Source organism: Vidua chalybeata, chromosome 22, assembly GCF_026979565.1.
Source record: "Vidua chalybeata isolate OUT-0048 chromosome 22, bVidCha1 merged haplotype, whole genome shotgun sequence".
Classification (NCBI taxonomy): domain Eukaryota; kingdom Metazoa; phylum Chordata; class Aves; order Passeriformes; family Viduidae; genus Vidua; species Vidua chalybeata.
The window spans coordinates 1,222,293-1,235,762 of NC_071551.1; the positions used below are offsets into that span (position 1 = coordinate 1,222,293).

At 48.2% G+C, this 13,470-nt stretch overlaps 1 protein-coding gene across 3 annotated transcripts in view; it reads left to right on the forward strand.

Moving 5' to 3' along the window:
• The window catches only part of CAPZB (capping actin protein of muscle Z-line subunit beta), a 66,702-nt gene that overhangs the window by 3,859 nt on the left and 49,373 nt on the right, over window positions 1–13,470 (forward strand). The window contains exon 1 of one of the 3 annotated variants that reach the window (XM_053963131.1): window positions 5,835–6,011. The exons of the other annotated variants lie outside the window; for them this stretch is intronic. Coding sequence (XP_053819106.1) covers window positions 6,009–6,011 — 3 coding nt within the window. The 5' untranslated portion in view covers window positions 5,835–6,008. Of the gene's footprint in view, window positions 1–5,834; window positions 6,012–13,470 lie in introns of those variants that run through there. 3 annotated transcript variants of the gene reach the window in all.

Sequence of the window (13,470 nt, forward strand, 5' to 3'; positions counted from 1 at the left end):
ATCTGCTTGTAATGGTTGATACAGCCTCAGTGTGGGCCCCCACTCCCTGTTTCCTGTACTTCCAGAACAATTCTTTCATGTTACAGAGAGCTCAGACCTGGGTGGGAACCTCTAGCTCTCAGTCTCCACTCCGGTGTGTTGGGTTTTTCCTCCAAACATAAGCCACATTCACCAACAGACATTGATGCTTCTTTCTCTCTTTGAAAACCTTTTAGCTATCGGAGCAACAACGCCAACAAAAAAATGTCTGAGGAGAAAGAAACCCCTCCTCAGCAGGACTTTGCCCTGAAATGGGAAAGGTGCCAGCAACTCCATTAAGTCTGCTGTGCTGTCCTTATTGATTTTCTGTGGATGGCAGTCGGATGCTGTGGGGTGAGCAATCCTCTGAGGCTGAGCTGACTTGCATTAGGAGGGACAGCTTGTGCTGCAGTGAAGCATCCCTCAGGCTTTCCGTGGGGATCACATCCATGTGCACTAGCAGGTTCTGTGCTGCTGCTGCTGGATTTCCACGCCACTTTGGTTGGACTCAGTGTGTGGTGCTGCTGGTTCCAGCTGTCAGGTGTGGCTGGTTGAAGCAGAACTTGGAGAAATGGGACAAGATGTGTCACAGCTCGTTGTGCTAATTCTGCTCTAAGCTGCTTTTGCTGTGAACATGAAGTTTGCCCCAAAATTCTCATCAGGAAAGCACTTGCATGGAAACACTGACCTGAGTTTTTGCCAACTCTGAAATTCCAGGCAAAAGCAGTGCTCTCACATTTTGTGTCTTTATTTTCTGTGTAGTATTTTGTGATCATTTTTTAGAATAGTAGAAAGAGCAAAACTTATGCTGTATTGATGAGGTTTTCTAATGAATAAGCCCATGAACAAGTGCTATTTTTTAGGCTTTTAGTATGTTTTTCCATTCGTCCATGTCTCTGGCTAATTCTATACAGATTCTAACTACTGAACCGTGACCATTGTATTAAGAAAGAATCCAGGCAGGCCCTTACAATTCTTTTGGCTGGTATATTAGCAGGCTTCAAATGAAGTGCAACGTGTCAAGGAAAAAGTAAGGGAATGGAAAGTTTTGTTTCTTTCTGCTGTATTTAATCAGCTTCCCCTTGATTCTTTTTTAATGAAAAGCCACAGACATTATTGCTAGTTAATGACCAAGTCTGACAAGAATGCCCTCAATACTCTCCTTGCTCAGGCTAAAGACTCTGTCTCTCAAGTTTTCTGAGCTGAAAATACAAAGGTAAAGGAGCAGCTGCAAGAAGAGGAATGAACTGTGTCCCAGGATATGCAGCTAAGTGGGATGTGCTGGAACATGAGGGCTCCCAGCAGTCCTGCAGTGTATGGACACCTTGGGCTGCTGCTGGGTTTATCCTTTCCATTAACCAAAGGAGCAGATCTGCTTGGGTGCTGATGGAGTGGAAAAAAGTCTGGTCCAACATTCTTAGTGCAGGGAGGGGAATGCCTCAAACCTCACACTAAATGGGTGATATGTTGTTTTTCATTAAACGTGGTATTTGGAGTTACTCATCAGTTCATGCAGGAAATGGGGAAACTCTAAACACTTTTAAATTCCAAGAATACACTCAGCAAAGCTGCTTTGGATTCAGGATGGGGGACTTTTTTATTGTTTGTGTGCTATTTTGACACTGTGTACCAAGATCTCCATAGTGAGAACTATCTGTGGCTTGAACATAGAATTCCAAGACATTGGGTAGTGTTGTAGGTACCTTTTTCCTATCTTAGTTTCCAAGAAACACTTGGTTTTCAGCCTCAAACCAAGTGATGCTGCTGTTTTACTGACTCTGACTAATAAAACCCAGCAAGCTAAACTTTACCATTGCTGGAAGACTCTTGTAGCAATAAATTCAATTTATGAGAACTCCTAATAAAAGTTTACATATCTTTCAAGTGCCATGAAAGAAAATGGGAAATCTGACAAAAAAAAAAATCTCAAGATGTTTCTTTCTTTATTACAAAAGATGATTATTCAGTGAAGCATGAAGGTTTTCTCTCAGACCTTGTTCCTCAGCATGTTCTCACAGTCACCCTTGGTCCTGGATAAATGCTGGAATAAACAAAATAAATAGCGTTTCACCACGCACACAGGAGGATAAAATAAAAACCACATCGTGCTGGACCACAAATGCTTCAGGAAGTTCTGGCTGAATGTGAAAAGTACTTTGTAATGCTAATAAGTGTTTATCCTTTTGCTTCCTTGAATGTAATCAAATGTACAGGGAAAGCACATGGATTTTAGAGCTGCTGATTGCAGGATCAAAAGCCTGGTTATTAATTGCACATGAATCTCATGTTGATGGGCCGTTAAGATGTCAACTGACATCATCGTTTGCTTCCTTTGTTTATAGACCCTTGTTTTAGAGAGGGGTAATTCCTGCCACAAGCCCTTTGGAGTGCTCTTTCCTGTAGGTGGGTGATCCATGCCAGCAGGTTTGGGAAATGCCTGAGGCACAGGTAACCTACCTCACGGCACTTGGATTATGGACTATCCCTGAATTTGCTGCATTTGGTGTCAACCCCTCCACAAATCCCAACAGAAGGTGGGATGTGGTGACATTCATGGACTTTCTGCCTGCTGGGATCCGCTCCCCACACCAAACTGCAGCAGTCTGGTCCTACATCTTAATAAACAAACAGCAAAAAATCCCTGAAACATGGCCTGCTATAAACAAGCAAAGCAAACAGCTGGTCCTCATTTGAAAAAAGATGTGACATCAATTTCAAAATGAATCTGCAGATCTTCTTAATGCAAATATTTTTGGGAAAACAAAAAGCAGCTGTTTATTCTTCTTTATACCTATTAGCAGGAGAACAAAATCCAGGATGCTTGTATTTCTTCCGCTAAGAAAAACTTCCTCTTGGCCTCGACATTCATTTAGAGCTCAAATTGTTTGAAATACACTGGGCTGCCTAATTCTGCTATTGCTGTGCTGCTCCAGCAAGCAGCTAGAAGCTGTTTCTGTTCAAAACTAAAAGCTGCTACAAGTAGAGTTGTCATTGAATACTTTGCATGAATTTTGTGACAGAAAGAGGGAATTTTAGAACAGGCATTTTCAAATTTATCAGTTCCAGTCTCCCAGCCCTGAGGAGCATTAGATGTGTGGATCCCTGGACAAAGAATGAATAATTTGGCCTTTGTAATGAAAAGGTTTGCTTTTCTTAATTACTGTTGTGAGGCAGCTCGGAGGGAATGCAAGGACTGGAGGAGGATCTGGGAACTGCAAAATAGGAGCCATTTGGGATTGCTCCATCTTACAAAGTGGATTGAAGGAGGTTAGGCTGAGGAATAGAGGCAAAGAACTGAATCTGAAGTCTCTTGAGTCTTCTGAGGCCATGTGGCTTCTCTCCCAGATGTGGAAGGATAATTACCCACCTTTGGGTTTGTTTGGTACTGGTTCTTGATGGAGTTTTATGTAGTTTTGTGTTTCTGTGAAGTAATACAGCTCCTGTTTTTCCTGACATCGTCTACTGTTTTCTCTCCACCCTTCCGGGATCATTTTGTTTCAGCCACCACTGAGAGCTGTTCTGTCCATTCTGCTCCATTGTGGTGCAAATTCATGTGGTGCAGTCTTGTCTCTGGCTATTGTAACCGGATCCACGTCCAAGCTGTTCACTCCCCTGGAAATCGGGGTTGTCTGTGACACCCAAGGAACAGCCCTGTGTGACTGCTGTGTCTGTGACACCCAGGGGACAAGCCCTGTGTGACTGTTCTGTCTGTGACACCCACGGGACATCACTGTGTGACTGCCTTCACACCCAAGGAACAGCCCTGTGTGACTGTTCTGTCTGTGACACCCAAGGGACAAGCCCTGTGTGACTGTTCTGTCTGTGACACCCACAGGACAAGCCCTGTGTGACTGTTCTGTCTGTGACACCCAAGAACAGCCCTGTGTGACTGTTCTGTCTGTGACACCCAAGGGACATCCCTGTGTGACTGTTCTGTCTGTGACATCCAAGGGACAAGCCCTGTGTGACTGTTCTGTCTGTGACACCCAAGGGACATCCCTGTGTGACTGTTCTGTCTGTGACACCCACAGGACAAGCCCTGTGTGACTGTTCTGTCTGTGACACCCACAGGACAAGCCCTGTGTGACTGTTCTGTCTGTGACATCCAAGGGACAAGCCCTGTGTGACTGTTCTGTCTGTGACACCCAAGGGACATCCCTGTGTGACTGTTCTGTCTGTGACACCCACAGGACAAGCCCTGTGTGACTGTTCTGTCTGTGACACCCAAGAACAGCCCTGTGTGACTGTTCTGTCTGTGACATCCAAGGGACAAGCCCTGTGTGACTGTTCTGTCTGTGACACCCAAGGGACAAGCCCTGTGTGACTGTTCTGTCTGTGACACCCAAGGGACATCCCTGTGTGACTGTTCTGTCTGTGACATCCAAGGGACAAGCCCTGTGTGACTGTTCTGTCTGTGACACCCACAGGACAAGCCCTGTGTGACTGTTCTGTCTGTGACACCCAAGGGACATCCCTGTGTGACTGTTCTGTCTGTGACATCCAAGGGACATCCCTGTGTGACTGTTCTGTCTGTGACACCCAAGGGACAAGCCCTGTGTGACTGTTCTGTCTGTGACACCCAAGGGACAAGCCCTGTGTGACTGTTCTGTCTGTGACACCCACAGGACAAGCCCTGTGTGACTGTTCTGTCTGTGACGCCCAAGGGACATCCCTGTGTAACAGCTCTGTCTGTGACATCCGAGGAAAAGCCCTTTTTTCACCCCGTGTTGGCATTTCCAGCTCCTACAGCAAACCCACGGAAGGGCTTTTGGCTCCCCAGGGCCAAGTCTGCAGCACAGAGAGTCCCAGTGGAGGTTTTTTAGGGTCCTGGCAATAAAACTGGGGTGAAACAAAGCCTGACCTGTTCCAAAAAAGCTGCAGAGGAAGTTGTTGGTGCTTGATGAATTCTGATGTTTTCCTGGGATCGTCTGGTGTAGCTCTGAGATTCCCATACTGAGGATAGGTCAGGAGTCTGGAATTGGGATGTCTTACCTGAAATCACTGTAATGGGAATTACTCCAGTAAAAGGAAAAATGCTTTATTTTGAGACAGTCTGAGCAAGATAGAAATGTTTTATTAGTAGATATACCCTGATATTGGAGATCCTGCTTCAGGTCACCTCTGGGGATGTCTCCTGAGGTGCCTTCCAACCTAACAAATCTGTGATCCCGTTATCCCTGGCACAACTGCCTGAGCCCTGAAGGCCTCCAACTGTGTCAGCATCTGCCCAGCTTCCAGCAGATACCTCCCAGCCAACACCGAACACTTCCTTTTAAGAATAATTAATAATCCCTTTAAAAATAATTAACAATTTCCTTTTAAAAATAATTAACAATTTCCTTTTAAAAATAATCATTATCCCTGACCTTAAGCAGCTTGAGGCTGCTTATTCTTCCACATCACTTTAGACCTGGCGGATGCGTTACAGGCATGTGTAAACTGCAGTTTACCGGTGAAAAACCCAGCTTTAGGGTTACGAGTTTGCTACTCGTTACCTCTTCTGGGCGGCGTTTGCCGTGCTACCCGCCTACCTCGTGCTGCCTTTCGTTTAAACTTAAATAGGTGCGTTTAAAGGTGTTTGAGGGAGCGGCGTTCCCGCGCAGAGGCTCCGGGACCGACTGAGGGCCGGACCCGCGCTGCTGGCGCGCCCCCCGCAGGCCCCGCCCCCGGGCCCACCCCCGGGCTCTGATTGGCCGCCGCCCTCACCCCCGCGCCGCAGTTGGTGCCGCCGTGCACCCCGTCCCCCCCGCGCCGGTGGCGTGGTGCGCTCCGCCCCGCCCTCCCGCCCCGCTGCCGCGCATCCATACTTGGCGATGGCCGGCGAGCCGCGCGCTGATTGGCGGGGAGCGGCGCGGGGGCGGGGCCGGCGGCGCTGACCCGGATGTTCACTGCCGGGCGGCGGCGGAAGCGGACGGGCCGCGGCGTCGAAGCGACAGGGACGGACCGGGAGGCGCCGCCGTTCTACCGCCCCGCGCACCCGCCCAGCCGACATGGTGAGAGCGGACCGGCCCCGCGCCCCCAGCCGCGGGCCCCGCCCTTCCGCACAGCCCCCCCCGCAACAGCCCCCGCGCCCACACCGCCCCCTCGCACCGGGGGGCCTCGCCCGGCCTCCCCCGGGCGGCGGGGACGGAGGGAGGGACGGCCAAGGCGGTGCTGCCGGGACGCAGGGAGGGGTGGCCCGGCCTGAGGGCGCTGGCGGGGGGGGGGGAGGCTGAGGCGAGCGGAGGCTCTGCCCGGCGCTCCGCAGGGCCCGGGGGCGGGGGGCTCACCCGGGGCTCCGCTGCCCGGTCACGACCAGACCTCCGGTCCCGGTACCGGGCGGTGCTTGCAGAGGGAACGATGCAGGATTACACAGCGTTCCGCTTCGGCGGAGAGCGGTACCGCCCGGGTTGTGGCAGCGGCGGGCCTATCGCCGTGGCTCTGCAGAAAGGCCGGGTGTCTCCCCCCGAGGGGAAGCTGGCACCGGCCTCGAGTGCGCTGCGAGCTCGTGGATCTGCGAAACACGGGAAAATGAAGCGCTGCCCGAGCAGCGGGTGCTACAGCCGTGGGTGCTGCTGCTCCACAGGGCTGGGAACTTCCCTGTCTCACGGAGAAGCCCCAGTTTCCTCAGCCGTGTGGAATAATCTCCATCTCGCTGTGTTTCCCGAATGGATTAGCCCAGGGCCCAAACCCTTTCGATTCTGCTGCGGTGCTGTGCAAAGGGAGCAGCCTCCAGCCGCTGCCCAGGCCCTGCTCTGGTCCCTGCCTTGTGGACAGGGGCTTTTCCCGAGCCTCCTCAGGCATGGAGTCACTTGTAGGGAATCACATCACTTTGTGCTGTTGGGGATTTGTGATTCAGGTTTTCCAACGTGACAATTCAACAATGTTTGAATGTGTTTAGCTCATAAAAGAACAACCCAGATCCTGACTCTACAGCAGTGTAAAGGCTGTTTAACCACACAAGTGTAATCCTTTACTTCTTGCCTTCATCCATAGGAATTTCAGAGGCAATGCCTTATGTTTTTTCTCTGGAGCTGGAGCCACCTGCATCATGCAATATAAAGATCTTTAATGTGAGGTGAAAGGTGAAGAGCAGTTATGATCAAAGTTCTGTTCCTTGTTGGTTCAAACAAGAGCAGGTGCTCTACCTGAGTCCTGGCAGGACGGAGCATCTTACTCCAGCTGTGTACCTAATTTTAACACACTGAAGCTGTGTGTGCAAGACCTGACTGTAGAATCTCAAATTGGGATTCCAACAAGCTGTCCTAACTGATGCCACTGCAAAAATTGTCACAGGAAAAGAGTTCAAAGAAAACAAAGAGGCTTAATGGAAAATAACAGCAGTGTTACCAACTTCTTTGAAGGGGATATAAAAACGTGCTGTTAGGAAAATCCAGTTAGGGTTTAAATGGAACTGTGTCAGTAGTTTGGAGGAGGTACAGCACAAATCCTTTGGAAATTTCCTGAGTGTTACCAGGTTTTGCTGCCTTCTGTTTTTTTCATGGTTAGTTGTGGAGACCACTGGGCATAGGAGAAATTGGATCAGAACTTCCAACACTATGTGGTGGTTTCCAATGCTGAGTGGACTTCAGGGATGAACTTGCACCCTCCAGTTTCAGCTTATGTGCAAACCTAGTGTGTAGGGTTCTTGCAGGATCTTTACTTTTAGTGGTCTGAGACCAGAAGTGGAGCATTGAAAGGCTGGAACAGCTCTTTCATTGAAGGGAGCAGTTGGTATGATGCAGGATATTGGGTGAGACACCTTCCTGCTACCACAGGGCTACCAGTGTGTGTAGAGCAGAGCTGGAACCTTTGTCTCCTTGGAGAGCTCGGAGCTGTGCCCACATTTCAGTCAGGTGCTCAGGGAAACAGGACAGGGCAACACATGAAGCTTGAAAACTGCCTGGATAGATGGTGTCTCCTGTGCTAAAAATAAATGGAATGCACTGTTCAGGGCAAAGCAGGACTTGGGAGAGTGGATCTGCTGAGATTTCTGGAATTGTGGGTTATGAATGGATGGAATCCAGTTCCTCTTTGTAAAAATAAAACCCTTCCTTTCCAGGTTATGTAAACTGGCCGGATCATGTTAGCAAGGATTTCTTCTGCTATGCAACTCTTGAGGAAAAGGAGGACAATTTTAACAAAATTTATTATTTAATCATCCATAAATTCAGACTGTCTAGTGTAGTGCTGGCTGTGCATCATCCATCTAGGATTTGTGAGGCAGATATGGAGCAGTGAAGCACAGCCCAGGGTGTGTGATGTGACAGTGACACCAACACAAACCTCGTGTGCTGCTCAGGGTCACTGAGATTTTCAGGGCAGGAGTTGTTTGTCTGGAATCAGAGCACATCTCTAACCTGGCCGTGTCCCTCTTGGACCTCCACCATGTGCTGTGGGGGTGTGAGAACATTTTCAGTACCCACAGCAAGTCCTTTGCTCCTCATGCCTTTTGAGAAACACCAACTTCAGCTGTTTTGTAGAGTCTGTGTTTTATTAGGCAAGCCAAGTGTGTGAGCTTAGCTAAATGTTATCTTAAACGGCAAATTCCCAAAATAATCAAGTCAGAGGATATCACTGGGAGAGGGAATACTGCCATTGCAGTGATGCTTAATCTTGTGGTTTATTAGGGAGGGAAGAACATTCACAAGCTGAAGTTGTTCGAACAGGATTTCCTCATATGGTAAATATATATGCTGATATGGGACTAGTTCACATCTGGGAGTGAAACAGAATGAAAGTGCAGCTCAGCTCTTTTGGGGGACTATTTTTAGTCCTTATTACTGGAGTTGAGTTGAGAAATTACTTTCTTTGGGAAAATGACAATGCTGCCTTTCTCAATTTCTGCTTGCACAGCTGTCAGCTTTGCTTTCCATCCATCCCTTGACTTCCCTGGATGAAGGATGGCAGGGGAACTCGGGTTGCTCATCATCATCCAGCACTCCCCAGTGCTCTGTACTGGTCCAGTTTGCCGTTGGCATGTCAGAGAATATGGAATGGTTTGATCTGGAAGGGACCTTTAAGACCAGCACATTCCATCCCTGCCGTGGGCAGAGGGACACCTTCCACTATCCCAGGCTGCTCCAAGCCCTGTCCAGCCTGGACTTGGACCTTGGGCTTCCAGGAGTCCAGGGGCAGCCACAGCTGCTCTGGGCACCCTGTGCCAGGGCCTGCCCGCCCTCACAGGGAGCAATTCCTTCCCAAGATCCCACCCATCCCTGCCCTCTGGCAGTGGGAAGCCATTCCCTGTGTCCTGTCCCTCCATTCCTTGTCCATGGTCTGTCACCATCCTTCCTGTCAGCTCCCTTCAAGCACTGGAAGGCCCCAGTTAGGTCACCCCAAAGCCTTAAAATTCAAATTTAGACTTGGGATACTTCTGTAGACTCGATGGGAAGTGCCAGTGCCTGTGTTTGTCTTTGTGCCTGCCCTTTGTGGGGATGTTTGGTCAAATCCAAGGAGCTCCTTACTGGGATAAAGTAAGCTTGCAGAGAAGTGTTTTGCTGTGATTTGTCCCCTTCGAGCTGGTTCACACTGTGTTAGACCCACCTCAAGGTAAAATAAAACTTTTTAGTGCCTGCTGAAGGGAGCGATTTTACTGGAGAAGTGTGAGGTTCTGAAAGGTGCCTGTAGCTAGTTTAGGGCTATGGAATCCCTGGATAGGTTGGGTTGGAAGGACCTTTAAAGGCCATCTAGTCCAGCCCCCTCTGTGAGCAGGGACACCTTCACTATAGCAGGCTGCTCAGAGCCCTGTCCATGCTCAGCCTGTTGTTTTACCCTACTTTAATCCAATGTGCTTTAATAACTTTTCTTTCCAGGTGAAGGAGATGATTACAGAAGTAGAAGGTACTCAAAAGAGATACTGATCTTCTGTTTTTATCAATATGTTTTAGTCAATCACTTTATAAAGCGATTCATAAACTGATTTTTAAAGTGCATTATAAAATTTCCTGCTTTCCCACTGATTAATGCTGGGAGTCCTGAAGAATTGAAAAAGCCTCAACCAAATAAATCTTTGTGTCTCTCCTTAATGCAAGGAAAAAGGCCCAAAGCTTGTGTATGCTTCAGTTCTTCCTAAACCTTTGCCATTTCCAGGAATAAGGGCAAAAAAAAATCTCACTGATAAACATGGGATTTCAAATTTGAATTTCTTTACACCACAGAGGCTTCTTCCCTGAAGGAGTAATTAATATATCTGACCAATGCAAGCTTTTCCCAGGCTTCCTGCTCTCTCTAGTTGGGCTTTAGCCCAAATTATGTTCAATGATCGGTTGTGCTAATTAAAAAGCTTCTCTAACTTGAAGATCAGGAGCTCAGGCCAGTGCAGTGGGGGTGTGGCCACTTCATACTGGAGTATAAATTGATCTTTTTCTTCATCTTTGGTGTGATGCTTTCTTAAATATTTAATAGTCTGTGACTGAGGGGTTCCTGTGAGAAGTGACCAAGTACTGTAGTGGAAACCTGGTTAAGGTGTGACTGAAACGCTGGGAGGGTGTGAAACTCTTGTGACTTGAGCTGAATTATTCAGGGTTCCTGTACCTGATCCGGTGGCCAAAATTCACTTATTAGTCCTATGTCCTAAAGCAGGATGGGAACAGATGCTTGCAAACAGGCTGTCCTGGGAAGTTGGAGCTCTTGCCTGTGTGGTAGATGAGACATTTGCTTTTGAGACTTCCTTGGTGTGGCACGAAGGGGAATGTGGTATTGAGGAAGTTTTAAAGCTCTGGTAGTTGAGCTGAGAGGATTTATCATGGGAGGGTAGATTTGAGGAAGGGGCTTTGCTTGTTTCTCAGCTAAATCATTGTCGTTCTCCTCTGTAATGCCAGATGCAGTGGAACCCTGTCCTTCTGTGTTTTTGATGGAGTGAAGTTTTGAGTGAGGAATTGAAAGCAGGATCTCTTCTGTTGTTTTGTGCACAAAATTATCTTCTATTTAGAATGACTTTAGTTGCAGGAGGTAATACCTGGTGCTGTGTTTCCTGGAGTGGTGGTCTGAGCCTTGGCATCAACCAGTAAATTAATTTCCGTGTATTATCTGGTGCTGCTGTTTTGCCCTCCCTCCCTCTCGTAGGCTTTAGAAGGAAATATGCAGCTTGCTTTGACCTCCTGCTCTTTGTGCCACACCTTCCAAGCTGGGCTGAAGAATTAGGGAATGGATTTGCAGGCACTTGACTTATCTGGCTGCCCTGCTCCTGAGTTGCCTACTTTATTGCTGCTCTATGCAAATTAAACCTCACTAGTTCATTTCATCAGTGTACCTGCATTATTCTCAGTGCAGGGTTGGTTTGGGAGCCCTGGCTCTGGGTTTAGCCCCTTGGGACTGGACTCCAGGTGTTGCAGCCCTGCTGCAGAGCGTGTCCTTCCCTGAGTCTGAAGGGGACGTCCTCCAGGGAAAGTGGAGCCGAGTCCTTTCCTGGTGCACTGCCTTGGAATTTCAATCACGTCCTTGTTGCAAAGTGGGTGTGTTACGAGCCTGGGTGAAAGCAGAACTCAGGATCTCACAATTTTAGCAGCATCAGCTGAAACAAGGCTGAAAACAGCACTTAAGTAAGAGGATTTTGTGTGGAAGGAAAAATGTTTGAGACTGCACTGAAGACAGAAGCTTAGTGGTTGCCTGAAGCCACCATAAATAAAATACTCTTTATTCTCTCAGGGAATTTTGTTTGTGTTTCTTCAGGTGATACTTTCTCTCTTTTCCATTAGACAAACAGCTGAGTTTGAAAGTGATGTCCTGTTACCTGCCTTCCCTGGGCATTTTTGCCTTGGTAAATACCAGGATTTAAAAAGCTTCTGCCAGCCCAGGCAGTGGGGGCCTGGCTGCCAGCCTGAGCTTGCAACCTGAGACAGGCTGAGGAAACAAGAGATGGGGCTTTTGGTGTGTTAATTCAAGGGAGGAGAGAGCCATGAAATGGAGGAATGAGGTAAAATATCAGCTCCATTGTGCTGACTACAGCTGTATTTATCCCCTAGGTGCTGTCACCCTGCAGATCCAGGTGTCACCGAGAGAGGTTTGAGTGTGATTTTGGCTCAGCATTGATGGTGCTCCACTGGGTAGTCAAAACCAGTCTCACATAGCCATGAGTCCAGGCAGGGCTAATCCACAGCTTGGTAAGGTGCAGAGTGGCCAGATGGAATAACTGTTAGCTTCATGTGAGAGTGAAGGAAAAACATGATGGGGATTGAAGCTGGCACGTGTCTGCCAGGTGAGCCCTGCTCCCACAGAAAGTGTCACCACTGCTTGGGTTGGTCACAGAGCCTGTGTGGAGCTGGCTGCCTGTCTGCAGAAGGCACAAAAAAACCTGCCAGGATGGGCAGGTCTGGGAATTAGTGCAAAGAAAGGCATTCTGGCAGGCGTGAATAGGTTGTTGGGTGTGATATTCCTGTGGCCTATAGGTATGCAAAACCAGGAGCTTCCTGGTTTAAAACTTGAGTTCCTGGGGCAGAACTGGACTGCTGGGAGCTCTGCAGGGCAGTCACTGAGGTATGTCATGCAAGACCCAAGCAGAAGGCATATTAACCTACTTTTGTGACCTTTGAGGAATGGGAGAACTTTCAGGGAAGAGGGCTAATGAGAGATCCTCTCTGCCTTCTGCCTGCCTTGCCAGGCATCCGGTTACTTGCCAGAGTTATCTCCTGAATTTACAACCCTGGCTGCAGCCCCCAGGAGCTGGAAAGTGCTGAGTTTGCACCTGAAGCCAGGCAGCTGTTGGCTCCACAGAGAGCTGGGATAGAGCAAATCCTGAATTTGGGATGTTGACACTGTGTTAGTTCTGCTGTCAGTAAGCACAGGATGTTTGCTGTCACCTTCAAATACAGTGCATGCTCCCAGCTGCTCGACAGTGTGTATTTTCTCAAATGTTTTTGATGTGATTTCTCACAAAACAGAATTTAAGTTGAAGCTGACTGGAAGGAGAACCTGGATCTGTCAGGCCAAGACCAACTTGCCCAACTTTTCTCTTTCTGCAACTTTGCTCTCAATTGAAACTCCATTTCAATTGAGCAGTTGTAAAACTTTAATGACCAGGCTGATTGGAACATGAAGCAAAGAGAAGTGCGTAGAAGAAAGAGCATTTGAAAAGGTCATTGGGCATTAGCAGGATTAAAAGAAAGCATCACAAAATGACATGTTTGCAGATGGTCAGGATGGCAAATGGCAGTGTTGAATCTCAAGAGCTGCTGTATTTGTAGTAATTATGGTTTCAATTAAAAAAATAAAAGAAGTGACCCCTGTAAAAATTAGGCAGCCCTTCTCTAGGGATGGATTGGGGCTCTTCCTCAGAAGATTTGAGTGGAAGGCAGGAAGACAGTGTGAAAAACAGGTCATCAGACTTGTGAACCGACTCAGACCTACTGCATTGGGTGATCTCAAAACCTTTTCGGGCACAAACACGCTTGTGTTCATCTCTCCTGGTAGTGAAACCAGGTGTTGCAGCTGCCTCAGGAAGAGTTTGCAAAATCAGGCCGAGTGCTTGTCTCT